Source organism: Periophthalmus magnuspinnatus, chromosome 23 (assembly GCF_009829125.3).
Source record: "Periophthalmus magnuspinnatus isolate fPerMag1 chromosome 23, fPerMag1.2.pri, whole genome shotgun sequence".
Classification (NCBI taxonomy): Eukaryota; Metazoa; Chordata; class Actinopteri; order Gobiiformes; family Gobiidae; genus Periophthalmus; species Periophthalmus magnuspinnatus.
Window position 1 is genome coordinate 10,496,901 of NC_047148.1, and position 27,714 is coordinate 10,524,614.

General features: G+C 37.5%; 3 protein-coding genes across 4 annotated transcripts; all 3 read left to right on the forward strand.

The window, feature by feature from the left end:
• Positions 1-1,292: 1,292 nt before the first annotated feature.
• Positions 1,293-16,076, forward strand: mapk11 (mitogen-activated protein kinase 11). The gene is made up of 12 exons (XM_033989795.2): positions 1,293-1,597; positions 8,365-8,494; positions 8,571-8,629; positions 9,305-9,416; positions 9,819-9,848; positions 10,306-10,353; positions 10,447-10,561; positions 10,641-10,712; positions 11,065-11,144; positions 13,051-13,129; positions 13,301-13,474; positions 14,088-16,076. The coding sequence occupies exons 1-12, from the start codon at positions 1,485-1,487 to the stop codon at positions 14,159-14,161; spliced, it is 1,086 nt and encodes a 361-aa protein (XP_033845686.1). The 5' UTR covers positions 1,293-1,484; the 3' UTR covers positions 14,162-16,076.
• A 672-nt stretch (positions 16,077-16,748) lies between these two features.
• On the forward strand, positions 16,749-23,562 carry LOC117392184 (mitogen-activated protein kinase 12). Its single transcript, XM_033990203.2, has 12 exons — positions 16,749-17,026; positions 18,247-18,376; positions 18,451-18,509; positions 19,113-19,224; positions 19,815-19,844; positions 20,718-20,765; positions 20,839-20,953; positions 21,072-21,143; positions 21,262-21,341; positions 21,923-22,001; positions 22,092-22,265; positions 23,296-23,562. Exons 1-12 carry the CDS (start codon positions 16,905-16,907, stop codon positions 23,358-23,360), a joined length of 1,086 nt encoding a protein of 361 aa, XP_033846094.1. The 5' UTR covers positions 16,749-16,904; the 3' UTR covers positions 23,361-23,562.
• A 63-nt stretch (positions 23,563-23,625) lies between these two features.
• Positions 23,626-27,627, forward strand: LOC117391771 (uncharacterized). 2 transcript variants are annotated; one of them, XM_033989673.2, is made up of 6 exons: positions 23,626-24,014; positions 25,393-25,422; positions 25,509-25,751; positions 26,487-26,744; positions 27,108-27,356; positions 27,538-27,627. In XM_033989673.2, exons 1-6 carry the CDS (start codon positions 23,945-23,947, stop codon positions 27,624-27,626), a joined length of 939 nt encoding a protein of 312 aa, XP_033845564.1. In that variant the 5' UTR covers positions 23,626-23,944; the 3' UTR covers position 27,627. The 2 variants fall into 2 exon arrangements, with proteins under 2 accessions (XP_033845564.1, XP_033845565.1); XM_033989674.2 differs by lacking the exon at positions 27,108-27,356.
• Positions 27,628-27,714: the final 87 nt, after the last annotated feature.

Sequence of the window (27,714 nt, forward strand, 5' to 3'; positions counted from 1 at the left end):
TTTAAATAATTGTATGCCCAGTGCATTTATTGCTTATCTTTTGAAAAGGAAAAAAAAAGTGAATTAAAGTCAGAAACCTGCTTAAAGGTGTACTATGTAACTTTCCTAGGGTGTACGCCACTGCCTGATTGAGGATGTAATTGCTTTGCTTGGAATGTTTCACAGTATGGTATTAAACATACCTCTATAGCAACACACTGGTGACTCTGCAAGGCCAAAGTTACATGTCAGGCCTATGGAGAGATGATCCCCCTCATTCCAAGAATACTATGTGTTTTCCAAGACATATTTGAACCATAAACATTCCATTAACTAAATCCAAGATATTTACATCTAATACAATACTGTGGAACATTCCAGCAGTAACACCTCTATGGAGACTTTATCCTCACCAGAAAATAGTGACCGTTTAAGAACATTAAAATGAAACTGTTAGCACTACTGCAGTTATACCTCAACTTCCATTAGTGTTGATAGAGAAGCAATAATACTTCATAAAAAAATGTTTTCCTGTGTATAAGTTTTTTTAAGTGTGTTTTCATTTATACTACTACTACTAATAAGAATACTGATACTAATACTAATACTAATGCTACTACTACTACTACTACTACTACTACTACTACTACTACTGCTGCTACTACTACTACTACTACTGCTGCTGCTACTACTACTACTACTACTACTACTACTACTACTACTACTACTACTACTACTACTACTACTACTACTACTAATAATAATAATAATAATAATAATAATAATAATAATAATAATTAAATCGAATGCATGCTAAAATAATAGTAATAGTTTGATTTAATAATAATAAGTCTTTTGGTGGTCCTCAACGAGAACATCAACATCTTCAGCTCTGTCATCTTTGTGCTCATCACACCAGGACTAAACCAGGACACTGGGATCTCTGCTCTATGACTGTATCAAACTAAAATAATGAGGATCTAACATATTCTTTTCACGTATAGTTTACGATGAGCGTAGCCGCCTGCAGTTATAATTTCACAACCCCTTTGCTTTGAGTGTCAGGACGTAGGGCTCCACTGACAAATATTTAACACTAGATGGCGTTAGAGCTTTGCATTTCGCGACATTTTAACCATAACGCGTTAAGAAATTCCTTTATCTTACATCAATTTAATACGTTATATTTTATTTTTGCATATGGCTTTTTGGGAATGTCTGCATAAAATATATATATATATCGGCTTGGCTGCAACTGTTATGATTTTTGAAAAAAAAAAAAAAAAAAAAAAAAAAGGCCAACTTTTTTTCTTGGTGAACAGGCGTAGAGATGAGAGGGGGAGTTGAGAGAGATGCTTGTGGCGCGTGTGCAGCAGTGGTAGTACAGGCGGCAGTCAGCAGCCCATCCTCCGGTCCATCCACCCAGGTCTCTCCCGTGCGTTTCGCCCTTTTCTTTCCCACTCACTCTACATTTCACCCGTTTGTGCTTTGTCTAGCCCGTGGACATGTCTGCCAGACCGGGGTTTTACCGACAGGAGCTGAATAAAACCGTGTGGGAGGTACCGGAACGCTACCAGAACCTAACGCCGGTGGGCTCCGGGGCGTACGGCTCTGTGTGGTGAGTGTTTGTCTGGGGCACCGTGCGCGTGGAGAGGGGCGAGGCACTAGCACAGTATTTTAGGAGACACAGGCTTTTGGTATGATGCAGTAGCGCAGCAGTGCCAAGCCTAAGATCCGCTGTCTACTGTGTTGTTGTTCTCACTGTCAGTGCGTAATTAGCTCGTGTAGTAGACTGAATCGAAAACCTATAGGTCTTTATGTCAACTCAATCAATACGTGTTGTTCCAATTGTGTACTTAGAAGGGAAATGCCCCCAGCTCATGTCATTTCTGGAAAATATGACATGTAGGTTAACAAACATCTATATCTTCTTATCTAAAGGGGGGAATTCTTAGTTTGAGTTTTGAGATGGTGAAAATAAAATAAACTAATAAGCCAGATATGACAAAAAGTAGCTTGGATAATGCACTGGAGCCTTGTAGATACTTTAACGCATCTGCCTATCTTGAAATGGACATCTTTCTAATACAAAAACAGTTGTTTAACAGTGCACTGGTAATTTATGACAGATTAAACCGTAAGTATGCTTTATTAAGATGAATAAACATGAATAAATATACTGATGCGCACTGATGCCTGCTCAGTAACTTAATAAATGACTGTTGACATTGTTGCATTCAAGAATCCTCAATGTGCAACTTTATTTTCTCAAACTTTAAAGCATCTAAAAGTACAAGACAATCAGAATTTTACACGATCACTTAACTAGGCCCACGCGTTCACGTTTTACAGTAAAGAAGAGTGTTCAGTGTGACTCATCTTACAGTGAAATTGTATCTTTTTTAGTGATTTCAAAGTCAATATGAGATGGCGATTGGGCAAACTGTTAAAGCTACATTGCTGCATTTGCGGTCTATCATCAGCTGACATTAATGTTCCTACAAATGTCCAATTAGCCTGGGTGTTTCTAAAATGGTCAATTTCCTTCTACTAATCTTTATAAAGTACACATAAAGTACACTGTATTGGCTGGAGACCAATTAGGCTTGCAGAGTATATGGGAAATATCTAAAACCGGCAGTGAATACGGAAAAAAAAATAAAGACCTGCAATATTTAGATCAACTTTGCTTTGGGAAAAGTTAAATTAGATTATCTTGTTATGCAATGGTCAAGATATGATTCCAATTATGATGTTGGTGTTTGTTTATGCACAACAGATAGAAATAGTTTTGGTTTGTCCTTGTGAGGGTTGCCTACATGAATATACACCTCTCTGGCATTAAAAACACTGGATAATGCAAAAATCCACTCTAGCCTAATGTAATCTCGCCGTACTCCTAATCTTGTTGTACACTTTTGTCAAACATATTGCTGACATTAGGATCAGGTTTCCACGGTGAAGAGTGGGATTGATAACTACTGTCAATGAGATCTTACTCTGGCTGGGAATGTGCTGGGAGATGAGGAGGTAGTAAATCGATAGAACAGATTTTCGTTTATACACTATAACATAAATATGACTATTTCGTAAGTAAAGTTAGTAATAGTATCGGCACATATAGGGAAACGGGATTCTTTTTTCTATTAAATTGATGAGGGTAAGTCTGTAGTTGCAATAACAGAAAGTGTTGTGTATCAGATGGAGTTTTATATGTATATGTATATGTATATGTATGTATATAGGGATTTATTTGCAAGGTCAAAAGCCAAAGTATGTTCAAAATTACCATGTCAATATTACAACGCTGTATGATCTTTTGTAAGCATGTAGCAAGATCTATAACTCTCATAACACTCATGACTGGATGTCTATGTGGACAAACATCTTGTTGCTTTAGCTTTGCCATATTCTACTATTCGATAATATTACTAACCATAGGCACTGTTTTCTGTATGCTACTCGTTCAGAAAGTGACCTAGCTTTTTTACACACCCTCTTTGTAAATTGACCCAATATAAGAGTAAAATGTTGTATTTGTATAGCCTCTATGAGCAGTAACTTCTTCACTCCTGTTTTGTTTTTTGTTACGTCTGCCACCTGAATGTGCAACTTCTGTGGATAGCCTTTAATGGTACCAAATTCACTTCTAGCCTGCATCTCAAATTAGTTTACCTTACTCCACTCTGATCTAAATCCACTCCAATATTCGGCTAATTATTGTGTCTGTTCTCATTACAGGTCATTCTGTAGTATAAAACAACAGTAGACTTCCACACCTTGCTGTACACTATGCTTCTGTTTTATGCTGTGCAGATTTAATAGCTGGTGTCGTACATTGAGACCCATAGTGCACAGTCCAGTGTGCAACTCTATACACTGCACTCGGAATAGCTCAGCCTCAAACTGCCATATTAGCCAGAGAAACAGATCATTAGTTCCTCCCATGCAGCTCTTACATCCAAGAATGTTATGCACACTATCTGCAGCTTAGCACAAGTCATTTATCATGAGTAAAGTAAATTACATTGACTTGGAATCTTCAATTTGTACCATTCATCCAGTATTTACTTCCCAACATGCAAAGTAACCACTGTCTTAAGCATCAGCCTATCACAGAGCCTGTTTACTTCTCCTTTACTCCAGAGAACAGATTCTTTCTCCGAACTTTCACGCCTTGTACAATCTGAGAAAGTATTAAACACTTCAAGAGGCCTAGTCAAGCCATAGCCAAGGCTATCCAAGGTCAAAACACAACCAGAATGCATGAAATTATAATTAGATAGAGACATGGGATAAGGCATGTTATTTTAGGACTAGATCAAACCTTTGTGCAATACTTTTAAAGGAGCCCTGTGTAACTTTTCTGGTGGACCTTTCTTGTTTTCACTAAGATGTTATTACTTAGCTACTTTGCCTGGAGTGTAGTGTGGTATTAAACTACTTTTCATTCAATGGTGATGCCTCCCAACCAAGTTACAGGTCCGATCTGTGGAGAGGTCATCACGCTCAGACCAAGAATGTACATTTTTCGTTTTTTGACATTAAAAACACTTGTAAATAAATGCAAGATAGATATGTTTAAAGAGGCTGTGCATGATTTTTACTATTTTAACTAGTACTTAATTTTAAATGGTTTGTCCAAAAGTTATTCCACACTTACCACATCTCTGAGCATGATGAGTGATGAGTTTATAAGTGCTTTTTCCAACTCTCAGAGACCAGAGTGGAGTTTTGCTGTGATGGGTGATGCTAACAACAACTATCATGCTAATGCACTTGACTTTTGGACAATAAAATGCTTTCTAATTAGATACACACAGCACACAGTGGCCTTATTTTGTGTTCAAGAGCTACTTATACAATATCTGGATGGGGGCAAGACATATTTTGCTCAAATACATGGGGAAGAAATCAGGTACAGGACCTTTAATGCCTCCGTGGCTAAAGTGAAGTTATAGTTGTAGTGTGATCCTATCAGATACAAAGGACATTCCTGCAGTGGTCCCTCTGTCTGACCTGTATTGTTGAGGTTGATCTCAGTCCATTGTCATTGACTTTCTCATGGTACGACTTGATTAGCACAAGCTACAGGGGGAGGGGTGCTGTGACATGGAGCCCTTTGGATGCACCAAGAGCCTGTGAAATAGCAGTATATTCATTCGAATTTGGTTCCTTATTAGCAAAGTCATATCGAAAGATGTGATTATGATATCTAGTGTTGACTTGCAATTACAATATACTCCTTCTCCAGAATTTTTCTTTTATTCTTGTTTAGTTCATGGTTCATTCAGGGTGGAATATTTTTGGTATATTGTGTAAAAATGGCGTCCATGACTGTGCTGTCTCTTATGGGACTGTGAACAAAGCACGTTAGGATCATGTGTTGTTTTCTTTGTTTGAGTGCCAAGACGAAACAGATGCTTTGGATCTTAGGGTAGGATTGAACAGAATTATGTAATTCATAAACTTGTTTGTTCAGTAAACCCAAGCACACATTTTATGATCTGGGTACAGACACACATATTATCTGTGCCCAGATAAAGGAATCAAGTTTTAAATTTCAATATATCCCTATAGTTTTTATACTTGGATCTATGTACTACTACTGTTGTTATTTGTTTTGTATTTCTGTCACTGCTCCCACGACTGCAAATACTAAAATTGATACTACTGCTAATTTCAGCTGGAACTTCTTGTTGTAGTGTACTAACAAAATCAATTCTAACAACTAAAACAAGGTGTTATCTGTACAATTACCGTCAAATATTCATGCATTTCTATTAGGGCCGTACCACTGACAGATCTATAGAGAACATATGCAGTGGGCCCATCTCAGCTGCTTTATGTGCTGCCTGAATAAAAACATAACATTTGTTCATATAATATAGAGCTGGATGAAGCCTCCCATTTGGATAAAATGAATCAAACATGCCTGCCTGGTTTTCTCCTGTCAAAATTGTTATCATTGCTTGTCACAATTATTTAAATGTGATAAACTGAGAACAGTGCGACTGGGTTTGTGGTAATTAATCATATGTCTGACACAAATATATGCAAGCTGCATGTTTGTGTTAAAATAGCCATGTAATCTTTGGCAAAGCTCTCTTAGAACGTGTATGGAAATATTTGATGACTCAACATGCAATTTAGCCATTTTTCTTCCCCTAAACATCTTTGAATGGGAGATTCAGAACATTAGGGCTGCTAGATTATGATGATCATGATTTTTGACTCAATTGAAATCTCAATTATTTCAAATGATTACTTCTGTTCAATCAAAATAAACTTGTAAAAAAAGTATAAATCTAACACTTTTTTTTAAAGGCTATGTAGATTAGAAAAGTGGCATTACTTCAGGTTTTCAGGGCAGAACACCATCACCATAATTTTGAACAATACGTAATTAATTGATAATGTCAATAATTGATAGCACAGTTTTATATTTTGCTCTTTGATGAGCAAATATGGCAACATTTATATGTAGGCATATCATCCCTCTTAATATTCATTTTCACCCATTTATTTTTAAGTCCCTCCATTAGCAGCGGATATAAAATAATGTTATGACTAAAGTGAAGTAATCAATGGCCATGCTCTCACCATGCAGCAGCAGTAGTCCCTTGTATGGAAGCTGGCACAGGAAAGGGATAGGCCTGGCTCAGATCAGACAGACAGGCTGCTGTCCTGCTAGAGCCTGGCGGGGCATCCGGGCACCAGATGAATACTGAACCATATGGATCGACTCTGCCAGGATTGTGGGACAGAGGTGTACAATTAGAATTCAGGTGGAAATAAGCAGGAAGGATAAACAGTGAGATGACTTAAGCACCAATAATTACATTCATGTCTATTAAGATAAGATAAGATATGCCTTTATTAGTCCCACGGTGGGGAAATTCCACTACACTATTACACTACAGAACTTTATGCAAATAAGTTTAAACAATGTTATATGGTGGCAGTTTCCTCCATCATGCTCTGAGTGAGTGACATGTGGATTGTTCCAATACCAGAGCAGTGGGAAATCTCAAGATAAGCTGAAGTTACAACCAATAAGAGCTAATATAAAGCTATCAAGTAGTGTACAAGAATATTGATAAAAGAGAGAAATGTATGTTGGCCTAGTAAATAACAAACATAATCAATTACTATGCACCATACAAAAAAATCATTGTGGACACTAATTAATCCTGTATGTATTCTGTTGCCTGGTTAATACATGCAGCGCTTTTGCAAAATTTCTCAATCCTGCCCCCGTTTCCTTCCTGTTTGTTTTAACAGCAGTATTGCATTGATCAGTTCTGAGGCGTGAAGAGACATTGCTAAAGACGGTCGTGGACTGGAGGAAAAATAAAGCGTACAATATGAAGGATGACATTTACATTTCAAAAGAGGGAACACAACACCCTGCTCTTGCACAATCTGACATCCTCAATTCTCCAGCTCAACCACATCCTCTCACTCGCTTTATATGCTTTTGACTTGTCTGACATACACATAGACAGATAGATAGTTGACTGACAAACCCCTTTGCTTTGACTAGCCCGTCTCCGCTTCATGTTAGAAGATACACATACACGAGACGAACTTGTCAGAAAAGAGTGATGTCTGATAAAGAGACAGTAAGGAAGTTAGCTAGAGTTAGCAGAGGTTAAGATGTTCAACTCCTCTATGAAAATGTAAACATATGTGGATGTACTAAGGTGATCATTTATGAATGTTAAGGTTAATGTGGGACTGAATACCTAAACTCCGCCCATAACCACATTTCAGATAGAGCTGCTAAACTGGGTAGGGGGGAGGAGGGATTATAAACACCTGGTTGCAATCAGGGAAGTTCTGTGTGATGTCACCAAGTACTGGAAATTGCAGAGGTCACTAAATGCAGCACAAACTTAGAGTCAGGCCTTTGTGAATAGAAAGCTCCAAATTTACTCAGTTTGCACTAAAGTTACCAAATGACTAGTGGCAGTAGATAAAGCTATTAAAAAGGTTAAAGCGAAAAATGTTTAGTTTCACCTAAAAGCTATTAGCCAGGAAGCACAGAGACAGACCAATATATAGACAAATATTTGCTCTTTTTATTGGCTGCGCAAAAATTACCTGCATTACTCTGTCAGAGGATCTAGGCAAAAAAAAAAATCGATATTGGCACTGGCCATGGAAAAGCCTATATTGGTATTAAGAGAGAAAATTTAGAGGATGGATACAGTTTTGACGCCATACTAAAAATGGTGGTGTAACTCTAAACGTGTCCTAAACAACACATCGATAATGGGTGAAGTTAGGGATAGACTGTTCCAAGATATTACAGCACAGAGAAAGATATTATTTAAATATCACTCCAGGCTTAATATGTATTATTATGTGTTCTTCCTCCAGTTCTGCTTATGACGTGGTACTGCGTCAGAAGGTCGCAGTGAAGAAGTTGTCCAGACCTTTCCAGTCACTGATCCACAGCCGGAGGTCGTACAGAGAGCTGAGGTTACTCAAGCACATGAAACATGAGAATGTAGGTACATTTTTTGTATTTTAGAATAACAGAAATAAATGTTTGGTGTGGACCTATGCTGTTTGTGTCTGTGCAGGTAATAGGACTGTTGGATGTCTTCACACCTGCTGCTGCTCTCGAGGATTTTAATGAGCTGTGAGTCAAAGTGATCCTATTTATACATCATATTATCATTTCTGTACAGTTTTCATAACTCTGCTAGTTTATATTTTAATTAATAAATATGGTAGATTAAACTGTAACTCTTCGTTGGAATCTATGTGTTTTCCACTACTTGCTTGTCTCATGGTGCAGAACATTAAACAAAACATTTCTTGTATTGTGTACGTATGTATGTACGGCGACCTTGAGAGCCTTGAAAGGCGCCTAACAAATAAAATGTATTATTATTATTTTATTTTTTATTTTTTATTGCCAAAATTACAGTGAAAAGTATGTATTCTTAGTTTGAGCGGTGGCCTTGTCGCATCACTTGCTTGTCTTAATGAAGATAGACACATTTAATGCAATATTGTGCAATCTATGCAAAGCAAAGTCATCTCTATAGAGACAAGAAGGTAGCAGGCCCTCCACCGGAAAAGTTACAAAGTGCATCTTGGTTATAAAGTTTAAAAAATATTTAAATTTTCCATATAGTCCCATATGTGCCTCATCTCTACTGATGCCGGCTCATTCATGGTGACGAGGTTCACACACTTCTGGAGATGTCTGCTGGTTTCCATGGCAGCCACTGTTCCCTTCCCCCTTTAAACCTCTCTCCCCTCTGATGCTGCTTCACACTTACATCTTTGTCTCCCCCTTTCACCACAGCTACCTGGTGACAAACCTGATGGGTGCCGACCTCAACAACATTGTGAAATTTCAGAGACTGTCTGATGAACATGTACAGTTTTTAATCTATCAGCTCCTCCGAGGGCTTAAGGTAATTTAGCGCTTCACTAATTACCTGCTGCATATGCAATATAATGACCACAATGCCATGCAATGGGAATAAAGGGTTCAGCAGTGTTTAAACTGCAGTTGAGATGTTAGGATGGTTACTTCTAATGGGACTATAACAATACTTAAAAAAAATGCAATAACTACTTACAGTATTTTCACCTATTACTTGACTAACCAGTTGTATATTTTACTGTAATGCAAATGTTGTGTTAGTATGTGTCAGTTTGTGTTATTATTAACCAGAAAGCCCACCCTTTTACAGTAGAACAAACCAGAGCACATTTTTTTAGGCTGCTCTGGTGAATTGCTCTATTGACCTATTGACTTCTTTCTCTCCTCTCCCTCCTCTCCGCCACTGCCCTGCCCATGGCCTGTCGAACAGTACATTCACTCAGCAGGATTAATACACAGAGTAAGTGATTGATATTTCTTTTACCGTAATCTGGTAGAAAATATGCATACTAAATCTATATAGTTGAACAAGAGGGGACATGTGCTGTAAAAAATGTTTGCTGGGGTCATAAATGGCCTTGCCTCTAATGTCACATGAAGTTGTCAGTCGTTTCATTTTCTTTATTTCATGTTAAATACAAATAATGAATCTATTCTTCTGCAAAATAAGCAAAGATAAGCACTCTATTGTTCCACAGAGGAAATTATTCAGTTGCTTGAACTAATGAATTATTAAACAGATAACCATCACGGATAAAAGCAATAATTATGCTACTGGGGTAATTGTAGATATGTGTTATTACTGAAGAATATAATAAACCTCATAAGGTCAAATAAATCACACACAGCACGTTTCATTGAGAATATGCTTTTTTTTAATGATTTGCATTGTACTTTTCTCTTGTTTTTCTTCCCAGGACCTAAAGCCCAGTAATGTCGCGGTCAATGAGGACTGTGAACTCAGAGTAAGAGCCACTATTTATGATTCTTTATGATTACGGTTTATGCTGTGATGATTATGATTCTCCTAAACAAATGAATTGAATTGTGATTTTTAGATCCTTGACTTTGGCCTGGCCCGACAGACAGATGATGAGATGACAGGGTATGTGGCCACTCGCTGGTATCGAGCGCCAGAGATCATGCTCAACTGGATGCACTACAACCAAAATGGTGAGGAAATTGCTGTAAATCCTGTTCTGAATGAGCACTGTATAAATGAATGAATAAAACTATTTTGTCTGTCTTCCAGTTGACATATGGTCAGTGGGATGCATCATGGGAGAGCTTATAAAAGGAAAGGTCCTGTTTCCTGGTTCTGACTGTATCCTTTTACAAAATAATGTCAACTACTAAGTTTATACTTACTATACTATAACTACTACACCACTACTACTATGCGATCGAACACAACTTGTATAATTGCTATGGTATGACTTATGTTGGTTGTTACATGTATGGTTATGCTAATTTTAATGTTTTCAGGGTTTCATATTTTTTGTTTAATGATGACAAAGCACTGTTATTAGGCTGTTACTGCATAAATAACTATGCAATTATTGGGTAACTTCAGATATTCATATTATTATTCAGATTATTCAAAATATCCACAGACTTACTTGCTACAAATGCATTTTCTGACTTCTGTAGCTGCCCTTAACCTATTATGAAATCAGATATTGACCAGTTAAAACGGATCATGGAGGTGGTAGGGACACCGACGCCAGATCTACTGCAAAAAATCTGCTCTGAACATGTAAGTGGTGTGAAGTTATAGATTTAAAGAGAGTGTGTACTTTGACAATGTCTAAATCAATGGCCATACCCCGCTAACCTGGTAAGTGATGTGATTGATTAGCCCCAGGGGACACAGTAGTTAAGTGAATTGTCTGTACGTGTCACTGCAGGATGTGATGGATAACCCCTAGAAACACTTTGTCACTACAAATGAAAGCAGTGTCAGATAAAAATTGATTGTTATTGCATTATCTATACTCCATGTAACTCTTCTACAAGAAACCACATCTGCTGTGCTGTACTAGCGTTCTGTTCATCCTTAAATAGTAAAAGAAGCATTCAAATCTGTCAACTGGACAAAAAGTTGTTGGAGTGAAGACGTTTCGCTGCTCATCCAAGTTCTGGTCAGATTGCTGGTGGACCCTGCCATATTATCTATCTGATGGGAGGAGCTAACTACACTGAAACTAACATACCCATTGTTTACAGTTTATGTTTGTTAGATAGGTCTTTTGAGCTATTTTAAGTATGAACTGTGCCTGAGTCATATTTAGCATCATCATTCATGGCCCTAATGGGTGCTTTCACATCTATTAGCATACTGGCTAGCCCTACTGTCTTCTTAGTTTAGATTTAGGTCTGAGGTTGGAGTTATAAAAAGGAGACAGATGATGTTTAGAGCCCCCATTCCTATTCAAAGATGGAAGATATTGATTCTAACAAAAAATGCCTCTTTAACTCCCCTCTCAAACCATTTATTTTCTTTGATCTGTGTACTCCATCCAGTGTAGTGAAGACTGCAGATGCACAGCAGATTGGGGTCCTGAGGAGCTCTTGCGACGGTGTTGGTACATTCTCTACAGAGAGTGTACCAACACCATCATGAAATCTCCATCTCAAAGCCACTAACCACTCCTTTGAACATAGTGAGGTACAGATCTTAGCCAAGGAAAAGAACTGGTTTGAGAGGGGAGTTAAAGAGGCAAGTTTTGTCAGGAAAGACGGTCCTTGTTTGAATAGGAATGTCGTCCTGAGACATTATCTATCTCTTATTTATAACTCCATCCTCAGACCTAAAGCTAAACCAGGAAAAAACAGGGCTAGCCAGTATGCTAATAGGTGTGAGAGCACCCATTAGGGGCCTGAGTTATTATGCAAAAAATGACTCAGGCACAGTTCACACTTGAGGTAGCTCAATAGACCTAGCTAACAAACGGAAACTGTAAAGATTAAATGTGATAGTTTCAGTGTTGTTAGCTCCTCTCTTCAGATAGATACAAGGCAGTGTCCACCAGCAATCTGACCAGAACTGAAGAAGCGAATTGGATGAGCAGCAAAATGTCTTCACTCCTATAACTTTATCTTGATAGATTGGAATTTTTCTTTGACTATGGATCCTAGTTGGACGACTGAGGGATTACATAGACAATTCATCTGTAAATGTTATAAAGAGCAGCAGGACTCCCTGGAAGAAGCAATATTGAATCTCAATGGGGTCACAATAAAATAAAATAAAATACAGGTCTTATTTTGGGGGCTTTTAAACCCATTATATTCTCCATCAAAAACATGGGCTTTTGTTTAATTTATTCAGATTTGAGTAATCCTGCTTATTTTGTGTTTCATCTTCCCAGGATTTGTGCTCAAATTGCACCCAAAACACCTAATCAACTACTAACAGCTAGGAGTGATTGTTATTTGACTCATTTAAACACCCCAGTGTAACAGCATATTTCTATTTCACATCATTTATTTCAAAAGGACATTTTATTCTGGCAACTGGCCACAGAACCTGGACAACTGAGAGACTACGAAGGCATCATGTTTTTTAGTCCAATACTAAGACTAACTTGCCAAAAGGTTATATAAAAGTCTGAAAAAATGCTAAATGGGCAAATCACTGACCAAATTTTGCTTCTTTACAGGCACAGAAATACATCCAGTCTCTGCCCTACATGCCCCCACAAGACTTGGAGAAGATCTTCAGAGGCGCAAACCCACTAGGTGATCGATTCGCTGTTTATTTGATTACCAAAGTCTTTAATTTAATTCACAAAGGCCACTGAGTCTCAAGTTGCTGTCTACATGATGCAGAATAGCCTTTCAGATGGTTTTAAAAGGATATTTCTGCTTCCATGTCCAATAATTTGTCGTTTTGGGTCTGTTTTGACACAGCCGTAGACCTCTTAAAGCGCATGCTGGTTTTGGACTGTGATGGGCGGATCTCAGCGAGTGAAGCGCTGGCCCACCCTTACTTCTCCCAGTACCATGATCCAGAGGACGAGCCCGAAGCCCCGCCTTATGACCAAACTCTAGAGAGCAAAGACCGCACCCTAGAGGAATGGAAAGGTATGATGGAGAATTACTACAGTAAAAAGGAAGGATTGATTACTGTATATAGAGCCCAGTTATTGCAGTGGTTCTCACATTTTACCACCTAAGAATATACATTGTTCCACCAGATCTAAACCAGGTCTAAAACTAAAAAATGACTTGAGTAGTTCTAAACAAGGACTTGAGAACAGTGAGGTATTGTAAAAACAGACTTACATTATGAACTATACATTTTAAACAGTTTAGGTAATGTTGTTTATTGCATTACTTAATCAAAAATAAATAAAATGAATATACTAACACCTCACTTTTCACTAAGCTTCTCAAACCAGATGATGCAAAAGTGTTAAAGCTTGCATTAGTGTTTGAGGTTCAGGAGAGTTGCCTCCATTATGAAGTTATGGATCTCAGCATATTTTTAAGTACACTTTAAGCACGGTGATGTGTAAGTGCAACTCAGGTTTTGGGGAAGCGTAAGCCGGCGAGTTGGAGTCCTTGAAAATACTGTCTTAAAATTGTCTTGAAAATGTGATGACTCTAAACATCCATTGATAACGTAGTCATAACCCTTTGAGACTAAATATACAGTATAGCCGTTATCCAGTAATGCTCCTTAATATGTTTACAGAGTTGGTTTTTGAAGAGGTAAACAGTTTTAAAACTCCAGTCTGCAGCGGTGATACTCTTCAGGCGGAGCAATAAGCCTCTAAGAGCTATGGACTCAAATGAGAGGAAGACTGGACCATGAGTGTTATTATGAACCTATGACCAAGGCCAAGAATATGCCCTGCTCAGTACCGCCTTCTACAGGTTCATCTGAGCAAAATACTGGGACAATCTCCAATGTATCAGAAAGCTGGACTTCAGGGATGTCTGTGAGTGGAAGGATTCATACAAGGATGCAACTTAAACTGTTTACACAAAAAAAAAAAAATGAAAAATGCACACTAGGATTTCCAAAGTGACAGTACATGTGGATCATCAACTACAATGGCTTTAGAATATATGCACAGCCAGCCATAGCATTGTAAGTATATAGGTGGACTGAATGGAAAGAGCTGGGAGCAGTTGTACCAATCAATGCGTTTACCACAAGAAAATTAACCTGTTTTTATGGGCTGTATATTTAGGTATTTACGTTTAGGGCTGCACAATGTTGGTCAAAAAAAAAAAAAAAATCTAATTGCAAATTTGTGGCAAGTTTTGCAATTGCGATTAAATTTTCCATGTATGCTTAAAAAGTAGGGTTCTGCTCTGAGTGCACATACATACTGAGTGCACAAACAACTCCAGGAGCATTAACAGAAAACTAAAATACGACAAACTAATCTTATACTACTAAACAGATACAAGAATCACATGAATTTCAGAGGATGTTTGTTGAAACCAAGATTTGTCTTTGTTCTTTGGAGAGGACATTCTATTATCAAAATAACTGAAGTCGAAGTTGATTATGATATTGTGCAGCCCTATTTACAATGTTATGCCTGAGTGTATATCATGGCTTGCTGCTATACCACACCATTATCACTAAAACGGCTTAGCAATTAGCTACCATACTCTACTGCATGAACCAAGCTCATATTAACAAAATATATGACTGTACGTCTGTCTGTGTGTACTGTTGCAATATTCTCATTTTCTCTTAACTAACTTCACCCACATAGTAACTGCAATCCAAATGTTTGTTTGCAACTGTTTTGGCTGTAATGTCACAAGATTAATCAGTCCTAACAACAAAGATTCTAACACTATCTGTAATTACTTTTTATCAAATATTATTCATCAAAAATTATTCAACTGCACATTTTTGGATCTCACTCATGAAAAATAAGTTGTCATTTGGAAACAGCTTCTTTTTTTTCAAAATATGTGTTCTCGCTGTACAAAATTAACTTAGCGTGAACACAAAGTTCAATTACACCAGACAGCCAAGAAGTTAAATATTTGTTATGAACTTAACTCTGGTTATTAAAACAAATGACTACCTAATGGAAATGTAATGCACTGCAGGTTCCATGCAAAGGAGCAGAGAGTTCTTTATGCCACTCAACATTTAATATTTGCAGAGAAAAACTATGTCAAATGTATGCAAGTTTAGTCTTTTCATATCACTAAATGTTTAAGTAATGTATTTCATTTCGGATACAATTCTTAAGACCTAATGGCTGATTACAGTATTATCTCTGAAAACTTTAATTTGATATTTTGTGGAGATTTGTAGTCTAGAAACATTCATTTCAACAACACAGGAAAATAACAAACCATTTACAAAACAGCTACCTATGACCTAAATCTGTTATTCTTTTTTTGTCAGTGGTACAGTCTGAAGATTCTCTTGTAGCCTTTACTCACTTATAGTTTGTCTCATTTTGAGGTGTCAAAGCTTGAGATTTATTTTGAATGTTCGGTGTAAAATGGGCAATGTAAATGGTGAATGTGAATAGTACCTGCAAACTGAATGTATACTATAACTGTATGTATGTACTGTGTGTATTTGAGTACTTGGATATGCATGTACTTCTGCTGTAGCCACGACTACCTGAGATGAATGCCCGCCTTCATCCATCTACAAGTCTTGGCCTGAGAGAAATAAATTCAAATCTTTTTAATACCAGTATGTCTCTGATTGATTGATTGTTTAGCAAGAATATATATTATAATTATAGGTTTGTTGAACTTTTAGTTAAACCAGAGCAATGACATACTACAGTATACTGATTTTACTTAGGAGCTGAAGTCACGAGTTTTTTTCAGTCATTTTACTGCCATCTGGTGGTGAAAGTACATAACCAGGCACCACCAATTTTTTAGCTGCTTAAATTAATTGCAGATCTATTATATCTATTCCCATTTATGAGATGATTTAGTTTCTATAATATTGCCCTACATCTTAAACACCCATAGCACATTCAGTAGAAACATTATAATTATGTGTAACATCACCACAATCATGAGTCAGAAATGAATTTGTCCATTATTGCAACACATCAGCTTTAATATGTCCCTCACTGGTTTGTCACAATTGTAACAACCCATTTTATTTCAGGCAATGCTATGTGAAGTAACAGAATTGAGTCTAAATTGTGTTATTTCTGAAAACTACGTGCGCCCTCTGCTGGCACATCCAGACACATTATCGGAAACAAACGCAAAATAGGAAAAAGTAGGAACAAGGGGATTAAATAAACGAGGGTGGGCAGATGTTTGAGGCTGTCCCTTCTCATTGTGGACACACCCAGAGACTACCCAAGGCCACAGGAGGGACGCCAAAACAATACGCGCGGGGGGTGTGCCGATGCGTCCCTGGTGCGTCTGAAGGAATTTGCCTCAAACTTTCTGTGAATACGCCAAGTTAGAAGTTTGAGAATCTGCTCATGTTGTCTACAGAGTTTTAGTAGCAGAACAGTCGCACCTTTTGCCCAGGTCTCGTTCACGGTGGGCTATGGCTTTGCGCTCCAGCAGGACGGGCTTCTACCGGCAGGAGGTCAACAGAACCGCGTGGGAGGTCCCGGAGCGGTACAGAGACCTCAAGCAGATCGGGACAGGAGCCTATGGGACAGTGTGGTAGGTCTTACAAGAAACGGACACTATATTCTTATTTCATTTGAGTTCAATTTGGCTCTTGGCTCCACCATAATGAGCGCAAAATTGAAATGTGACTCCAAGATGTTTTTGCTTAATTAAAGTCATGACAATTTGATCACGTTCCCTACTTAAGCATCAATATTTTAGACCTTGTTTTAAATAGCCCAAAAGCTATAGAGAGGTTGGGTTTCTGTATACCCTAACTGAATCTACATTTGAGGAAATGCCTGCTTCTGTTTCACCATTTCAGTCTCTGTTTGCTTACATCGTGCCCAACTATTGCTACAGCTATAGTTGCCAATGTCATTCTTATCTACAGAACTAAATCTCTATATTGCAAATGTCAAATTCTGTTTTGTCATCCAAATCTCAAAAAAAAAAAAAAAAAAAAAAAAATCTACATAAAACAGAAGCCACATAAACATATATATAAAACAGTTTTACATACTTTAACCATTTAAATAAAAAACATTGACCACTGAATTTCCTGCATTTACCCCATAATAACTAACCCCATGGTATGCTAAATGCTGACCACTCCCTCAGTCCGCAGCTGGCTCTGCAGGGCCTCCCTTTGCATTGTAATGAGTTGATGAGGGTCAACAAAGACACTACCCCCAGCCTCATTGTTACAGAGAGTCAAAGAGATGGACTCAATGCACCACAACCAGGATTTAACATAAAAACATGTTGTCCCAGGACGGACATTTTGTAACATGCCAGAACTGACACAGGTACAATTTGATGATGTTATAATTTCAGGTGGAGGACAGGGGCCCATATGACTCTATGAGAGATTGATTGAAATATTAAGTCTTGGGATGCACAAATATTGGAACATATCATTATTTATTTTAAATGAACTGACTTCACATATTAATCATATGTCTTAATGTCCTTTCAGCTGAAATCAAACACATAGTAGTAGTAGTATTTTGTCAGGACTGTCATTACAAAAATAATGTCAAGAGCAATTCTTCTGGTTAGAATCTAAAGTTTTTAAACTTTTAGAGTGGGTAAAGAACATAATGTACAATGTACATACATGTGCATGTAACTTCCTACACCATAAACACATTTTATGTTCCTGTACTTTTATCTATAGGCCTACCTATGAAGTAAACCAACCGTTAAAGTTTTTAGGTTTTTTTCTTGCTTAGTGCAACACTTGTTAAGTTTGACTATTTCATCACCTCTAGTTCTGCATGGGACCGACGAACGGGAGCTCAAGTTGCAATCAAAAAACTCCACCGACCTTTTCAGTCTAAACTCTTTGCCAAACGAGCCTACAGAGAGCTGCGACTGCTTAAGCACATGAAGCATGAAAATGTGAGTTTAACTACTGCTAATGTACTGGGAATATTAACTTGTGCTGAATCCATGTTGTTGGTGTCATATCACAGGTGATTGGGTTGTTAGATGTCTTCACTGCAGAGATTGCACTGGACCGGTTTAAAGACTTGTAAGTCTTTTTGCCCCTCTCTTTATCTCATTTTCTTTCACTTTCTTAATCTATATTAACAGCTGTAGCCTCTGCATCCATATCAATATAGTATTCACTCACTGTCCTTTGTCTGTGCCCATTCAAGACATCCAACCATTCAATCCATGTGTTCCAATCCATCATGTAAAAGAGGATGTCTCTTAAAAGTGCACAATGTAACTTTTCTGGTGGCAGGTCCACCACCTTCTTGTCTCCATGGAGATGTTATTGCTTTGCTATGAAATGTTTCATAGCCTGTTATTTCCATGGAGACAAGCAGATGACCAGGGCAAGATACAGATCAGATCTTGCTCACAGCACGGATGCATGTTTTTCAAGGTCTTTTTTGCAATAAAGAAAGCTTTTTTTTTTTTTAATTGAATAAATAAAATGTAGATAAATTTAAGGGCATGTTGTTGAACATTGGCATAACGTACGCCCATCGCCAGATAAGTTACATAGTGTACCTTTAACCGTACAAACCAAAGATGATGTCTACCACTTTTAGTTAATACAGATATTTTATCTTGCTTCAGCTAACATGAAGCTTTCTTATCTATCAACTATACTGTTTGTGCACAGTTATCTGGTGATGCCGTATATGGGGACAGACTTGGGTAAACTGATGAAGCTGGAGAGACTGACCGAGGACAGAGTACAGTTTCTGGTTTATCAGATGCTCCGAGGACTCAAGGTTATCATGCACACAGTACATTTAGTTGTCTTAAATGGACTGGATGTGCATTCACTTTCTGCTCTATTAAACCCATTTTTGCTCGCACTACTGAACAATACTTTCCAATTTTAAAAACTGGTGCAATTTCATTGTTGTAAGCGATTTCTGTTTCCAAAATACATGTACACATAACTTTAATCCTAAAAAACAATATTGCCTTTGTCATAAATACTGTATCCAGTTATCATTCAATACATGTTAGAATGAACAATAATCTTTGGGGGTTAGTATTAATCGTGGGTACATTTTTGTTATTTTTCCTGCTCTGTGATTAGATTTTAACTGTGGAGAGTTGAATAAATAACTTCTATGACGTATTATACATGCAACTACCAAAGTGATTCATCTATATTTTCTTCAGCTATATATTGTACTTCAAAATTTGTTATCGTGACAGGCCTACTTTGTCAAGAATAAAGCTTTTTATTAGATTGTGTGTCACCGTTAGATAAAAATTCAATGTTTTCAAGACAAATTAAAAAGATAAAATAAAAAGTAAGAGGTTGTTTTGCTGAGAGTGTAACTATGCCCCTGTCTTGTGCCCTTAGTATATCCACTCGGCAGGGATCATCCACAGGGTACGTGACCTTTTGACCTTTTAGACCTGACCTTAGGGGGTGGAGCCTATTCTTTTCACTTGCTGCTCTTTTCATTTGCATTCCCACACAAGATTTACCACTTTCATTTGCACTCAATGGCCAGACAGACGTAAAGCTGAGATTCAATGTTATGCTGTCTGTCTGATTGCAATATTTAAACATTTCTCTGTTAATTCACTACTGGGTCTAAAGCAATGCAATATTAAGATGTTTATAAAGTCTATATCTGCATGTGTTGCTATTCAGAGTTTAAATTTACTACCCCATGTTGTCAGAAGTCATAAAAATGGCAGTCAACTTTCACCTAATTCTTTCACTTTTGTGGAGTGAAAGAAAGTGAGTAATTCATTTTGGAAAGCAGAAGTGGGTTAGTCATATTTACTAACTAGCTTTTGAATATAAACCTCTTAAAAAGTGAGCTAGAATGTATAACCAGGATATAGACAATTTCTTTCGCCATGTAAGCCAATCAAGTCTGAAGCATTTCAAAGCTCAGTGTAGATAACAATATGAGAGACCACCCTTTCAATAATATGAATCAATGTATGCAGAGACACTGTGCAGTTTTTATGGTTGCAAAAGAAGTTTTCATAATTGAATGCCATCTGGGACTTTGCAGAGAATGTCTTCTGGCTCAAAAAGACAGCACTTTTGAAGCCTCCCTCGTTACATATTTATAGACTGCAAATGTCTGTGAGGTTTCTCAGCACAACAAAATAGTTCCTTTTCTATTTGTGTAACAGAAAAGAAGACAGCTTATTAATTAATAATGATGTACAATACTAGTAGTCTTGTGGATTTTGAAATTATGTCAAACCCTAATTTTGTTTTGTTGTTTGTTTTGTTTTGCAGGATCTCAAGCCAGGAAATTTAGCCATCAATCCAGACTGTGAACTGAAGGTACCAGATCATTAGCAAAGTATAGTTTTTGTAGATTTCTTAATTTATCAGTTAAATGTTTTTCTTATCTCAGATCTTGGACTTTGGTTTGGCTCGGCAGGCTGACACAGAGATGACTGGTTATGTTGTCACGCGTTGGTACAGAGCGCCTGAAGTAATACTCAACTGGATGCACTACACGCAAACAGGTATGGTACTACACCTTTGTCTGCAACCAAACTACTAATACATAAATATTAACAGTGCACAATGTAGGTGTTCTGGTGGAAAATAAACCACTGATGTGTTTTGTCTTTTGTATTGCAGTGGACATCTGGTCCGCTGGTTGCATCATGGCTGAGATGCTGCTGGGGAAACCTCTTTTTAAAGGAAATGACCGTATCCTTTTTCTCCTTTATAATATGTAATTGTTTTATACAGCACACACAAACATTGTACATTAAATCCACTTACATCAACTTTTAAAGAATGACCCTTGACCCCTGAGCTACCGTAGATCTGGACCAGCTCAAAGAAATCATGAAGATCACAGGAACACCCACCCCTGAGTTTGTGATGAAGCTACAGAGCCAAGACGTAAGTGGAGTAACGGCTATAACAGCTACTCTAGGGCAAAATGAAGCAAAGGTTTGAAGCGTGGCTCGGGCTAAAGCGGGCGTGCCAAATAAAACCATGAAGTGAAAGGTGGTTCAGTGACAGGGAAGTCAAATGATCAAGGCTTTGGTTTGTGTAAATGCAGAAAAATCAAGAAAGTATATATAAGCATTAAAAAGGTTTATAAATATTGTTTGCTACTGGTACAAAATGTTCATACACAATGGTGGGAGACCTTAAATAAACTTCATATTCTTTGTAATACATTAAAATCCCCAGTAGATGGCAGCATTTAGAGGATTAATTTTTGTGAAGCATTGGGCTGGGACTGGCCATGAAAGTTCTCATTGTGTCATAAGGCTTCATCTTCCTCATCACTAATAATAACTGACCAACAGAGATATTTGGGACACACTATTTGACTAATTTACAGATCATATATATAATACTCAACACCATATTCATCAACACTGTATATTCATCTCAATGTTTCTATCCTACACATTTCTCTATATGTATATGGTGTACTTCCTGCCTCACTGAACCTTTTTTTTCCCCTATAGGCCAGAAGCTACCTCAGAAGTATACCAAAGGTGTCCAAGAAAGATTTGCACACCATATTTTCCAAAGCTAGTCCAGATGGTACGTGTATATGTCTAATTTTCCTCATATTACTCGTGCTGTCTACTTGTAGTAATGTTAACAAGGAAGTTTATATGATTTGTTTTGTAGCTGTGAGTGTGCTGGAGAAGATGTTGTTGTTGGACCCAGAGGAGCGGGTTAGCGCCTCAGAGTCGCTGGAGCTGCCGTTCTTTAGTGAGTTTCGAGACACAGACGAAGAAACCGAAGCGCAGCCGTACGACCAGACTATGGACAACACTGACCTGCCCCTCGACCAGTGGAAACGTAAGGCTAAACAAGAGAGGGCTTTGTTAAATATGCCGACTGCAGTATCTAAAGTACCAGAGGAGGTCACTATTTCACTTTCAAATTTACTAGACTTCTCAACCCCTTTGAATACCCCCTAAGCTTTGTCTCACACTCCTAGTACCCCACTACTCTAAATCTGTTAACTACAAGTATACTGTCAATTTCTACTATAACATTTAGTTATTTTACTTAACAGTTTTATAAATATTGATGTCCAAAATCCTCTAAAATATCCCTAACTTTAAATGTTATTCAGTTTTACCTTTTAAAATCATAAACCATTTCAAATACCACCTGCTAAGTCACATGTGTTAAACTCAAGGCCCCGGGGCCAATTGCAGCCCGCCATGTCATTTTATGTGGCCCGCGACAAGGTAAATTTAAATGTATGACTGTCTTAAAATGTCAGTTTACGCAGACATATTTTTTATATCTTTGCAAATTTGAGATGAACCATTTTGCTGATGTGGGCCTCGGTGAAATTGAGTTTGACGCCCCTGTGCTAAGTGCTTGTGTATCACGCAGCGTCCCCGTACCCAATGGCTGAGAAGTTCTTGACTAGAAAGACGTTACAGGGCTATAGAAACCATTGGGGGGTGTTATTGTTAATAGTTTGCCTTTGACAGTAAGAAAATATACACTTACACTTTAAATAAAATTACGTATTATGTTGGTTAATATGTTAGGTCCATTCACCACAATTATTGGGTCCATGGTTTGAGCTTTGTGCCCCAACAATAATAGTATGACAGCATGACAAATTTCTCTCCACATCTATGTTTTACTTAAAAAATAATAATAATAAGATAAACTTTAGGAAAACAACAAATACTGACCCAATAAACACATTTACCTCACTTTCTTTGCAAAAAAGTGAGGTAAATGTTGTGTCATTGCGCTGCCATCTCATAACACACCACTAGGCGCCTCCTACTATTTGGTTTGGTTTTGGAAATGTATAGATGGCCATAACATATCTGTTTTATTTTCCCCTCTGTGTTTCCAGGCCACACATTCACAGAGATCCTGACCTTTAGATCTCCGAAAGACTCCAGAGAGACCACCCTTTGAAGCAGAAACTCTCCTGTACGTTCAGCCTATGCACAATGTGTGGGACGGGTTTGCAGACATGGTTTTATCGGCCTTTTGTCATCGAAACTGCTACTGTTTTAATATGTGAATAAATTTGAATTGTATGTTCTTAATTGTGAATATGTAAAGTGGCTGTAGAAGCAGTGTAGTTTGAAGCAAATGAAATAGCATGTTTAAACAAGAGATTCAGAATGGATAAAGATAAACACACAACACAACTATGCAAAGGTGACTGTGGAGTTTAGTTAGTGGGTTATGGTGAGTGTTTCCACCAAAGAGAACTGCTGCTGTGCTGTTTTGTTATTCTTTGTTCAGGATTATGGCTTTACTTCAGTTCATAAATCTAAAATCTAAATGCAAAGTGTTAAGTGTGAGCAGGGGTCAGACAGATCTCGTACAGAAGAGTGTGTGTCATATTCTGTTCATTCTAGACCGAGGCTCATTTTTGAGACCCGCTCTGAAGGTTGGTGAGTAAGAGGATAAATATGAGAGTGATATGAGCTGTTTGCTTCTAAACCTGAGCAACTCGGGGGGAGAGCTGCCTGATTGCTGGTGTTCGCAACATGGATAATAACTTTATACTGGGACATAATGGACTTCATAAAACATATGGATTATTGCTGCTTTTGATAGGTAATACCTTTATACTAACTGTATTATGGTGTAACTTCTAAAGCGGTGACTTTTATAAGACTGATGAAACTACAAAACATGAAACTACTTTGATAAGGCAAAGCACTAAGACTTTTGTGGAATTAAAAACTTGTAAATGTATTGGCTGAGAATACAATTTTCTTTGCTTTTAAAATAAATGGTGAACTTGATTTTTGTTGAATGCATACAAGTTTCAAGTTTGGATTTAGATTAAATACACTACTAATATGAGAGAATAGGGATCACCGAAATAGTGGTGCAGTGTATTTATGCATCTGTCTTTTTAAATTTTCATTATAATTTGATGACTATTATTATTAAGCAGTGAGGCCTCTTTGAGAATTCCATATATATTTCTGTAATTCCTTTTCATATACTTAGGCAACAAAGTGTGAATGCAGGCTTTGTCTCATTTTCTATGTCCACTGTAGTAGCCTGACTCTGGTGACGTGCATATACCTATACTAATTATTTAGAATCTACCCGATAATCTTATATTTTAAACGCTCAGAGCCATGTCTTAACCCAATCTGCCACTCCTACAGTGCAGTGTTTACATTAGGCCAGTGATTGTTTTCTTCTATCTGCAATGGTTTAGGTATTAACTACATAACAAAGCCGTACTTGAAAATTGGCATCTCTTTAAAAAAATGGACATAACCTCATTGCAGACTTTCATTTACTTATTATTTGGTGTTTAATATTCATTTAAACGAGAAAAAAAAGCTTATTAAATGTCTCGAGCTACAATAGACGTATTAAGCTTCATAATGCCTGTTTTTATGACTTTATTACAGGTGTATTTTTGTGTAGGGATGCCAAGATTATTTGGTTAAGAACTAAAAAACGACAACAAAAATACAAATAAAATGCAATAACAAGTAATGTCAATAAACGCTTCACAGTAAACCTAAAAGCAAAGTGCTCGTTTATCTATCACATTAACTTAACACAATAATAAGTAGTTACATTTCTTTTCATGATAATTGTAACATTAAAGCTACCACCTGTAATTAGATTGGCTGACCCGATCCTGTTGCATTCTCACATGCAACCACTAGGTGCTATCTACATTATTGCACTCAGATAGTGTGCCAGTTTGGAAGAAGACCAGAGAGCACAGGCGAGTCTAAACAAATGCCAGGTTAGGGAAGGGACAAGGGAAGAACAGGTCCCACATCTGCCATCTACTGGTGTAAAAAAAATCAAGTAAACGATAAAGATTTATGTTTAATGTAGTAGATTAGTTGCGGAAAGTACACATCATACATACATTTTTGACAAAGTAAAATTAAAAACTCAGGTGGAAGGGTGTTACCTGAGCAAATAATAAAACTAATCTTTTTTTCCTTATCAGGATTTCAGCAAGTACTACTAACAAGTGGAGGTACGTCACTAGAACATATAAATCTTCACTTATAAATGACTATTACCTCTATTGATTGACTCCATCACTGGTAACTTTCTTTGCAGAGGGACTGACGCCAACTATCATAGCCCCAGACTTTGTGACAGTGGGGGTGCCCAGCAGTGTGGAGTGTGTGGCTAATTGTGTGTCGTGTACTTACTCTCTGTCTCTGGATGGACAGACAGCTCCTGCACAGGACAAGTCTGTGGCTTTCACTGTCAACTATTACACCGAGAACCTGACTGTGGCCTGCTCAGTAACCGAAGGAAAGCAAATTGCTACAGCTACTAAGAAAATACAAGTGTTAGGTATGGAAGAGATATTAGTTTATTTCAAGATCAGATCAGTGGGCATCAGGTTTGATATATGTGTTATGATTTTGTAATTATTAGGCACTTTGGTAATGGATAGTGCATGAGAAACTGTGCTGTATTTAAATATTTGATAGGTTATGATCCATTCTTTGTTGAGCGTCTCTGAAAAAGTATGCACACTTAAAATCTGATATTATGTTTGGAGTTATACGATTATTAATATCAGCTGATTCCTTTCTAATCATGGTCTCCCTAATTCCTCACATTAGATTTTTTTTAGGGTTGCAGGCCTTTAGTCGTTTAGTCGATTTATCAGTCGATAGTCTTGATGATTTTATTTAGCTAGATAAAGGATTTACACGGGATAACAGCAGAAAGGAGAATATATTGAGTGAGTTATAGCTGAAGATATAAAATAAATACACTTTCCTAGTTCTTTTTTTCTGCATAAATAGTTGTTTTTGCATGAACCGTGTAGGTGTAGTCATGCAGTTTGGGTTGGATATACAGAAAGCTTTTGCCAAACCCCTTTTAGTCAAATAATTGATCGGCAGGACATATCTTTAGTTGACCAAACACTTTTGTTGACTACAGCCCTACAGATTTTGAGGTCTGTGTCTAATTTAAATAATATGACAGGTCCAGAAATCTGATAATAACTGTATTTTGGGTTGCATGTAAGCATAGCCACTATTTAAGTTGTTTTAAAGTGTTTTTTTCCCTCACCAGTTGGTCCAGTAAATGTGTCCATCTCGGGCAGTGACCTCCTCAACCCCTCTGTGAGTCAAACCTTCAGCTGCCACGCCCTCTGTCGGCCATCTTGTGTGTACTCTTGGAGGTTTGGCTCTGGTCCACAAGTCAGTGGACAGGGGAATGTTTTCTCTGTGACCCCCAGCGAGATGGACAGATCTACAGTACTGATTTGTAAGGCCACTAACACAGTGTCCGGGCTGTTTGTCTATGCAACACAACAGATCACTGTCAATGGTAAGAGCCCCAACACAAGAGAAAAGAGGGAAGAGGAGACTTGAATTTTTACTCAAGTACATTTTCTGCAAGCTACCATCATGTTGACAAGAAAATGCAAACATGACTAGTCTAAAAAATGCATAAAATGTCAAGAAGTGTTTTGCTCAATAACACATTTGTAGTGATGGAGAGCCATGGATTGAACTGTCAACCTTTAGATTAGTTGTCAAATTGCTCTACCTCATTGCATTGCAGTACTTATCCTTAAAATCCACGCTTTAGAAATTGTACTTGAGTAAAACTGTGATTTTAAAACATCCACATCTAATCAGGAAGTCCACTGTCAACTTAATACCTATCACACTCTATTCCTTACCACAGTGGGTCCTTTAGATATGAAGATCGCAGGCCCAGATGTTATAGAGATGGGAAGAAAGGCTAAATTTGAGTGCTCAGCTGTATGCCAGCCCTCCTGTCGTTTCGTCTCATCTGTGGACACTCAAAGCGTCAGAGGACATGTGATTGAGTTGACAGTTGATCTTCCTCTAAAATCAGTGACTATTAAGTGTCAGGCTCAAAACACAGCATCAAGAAAGTCTGCCACTACGACAAAAACTGTACAGATTAAAGGTAGATGTCTTTTAAGAATTCCAATAAATCATAATGACCATATTGATCATATTCTCTCTATAAATCCTAAATCTTGCCAATCACAGTGACTCCTTCACCAATCTCTCCATATTCTTCTATGCTACTAAACATACAGCAATGATATTATAGTTTTTATTAATATTTTAAATTTCACTTCCAGGTACGGTTCGCAGTGCATCCACTCATTCGGAGATGGCTTCAGTTGTTTTGCTTTTTGTTGGCGTCTTAACGATAATTACAACACTGTGATGCAAAACCGTTGTAGGATTCTGATCAGTTTAATGTCCAGCAACAAAACGTTTTCTAAGTAGGCCCATATACAATTTCCATTCTGCCA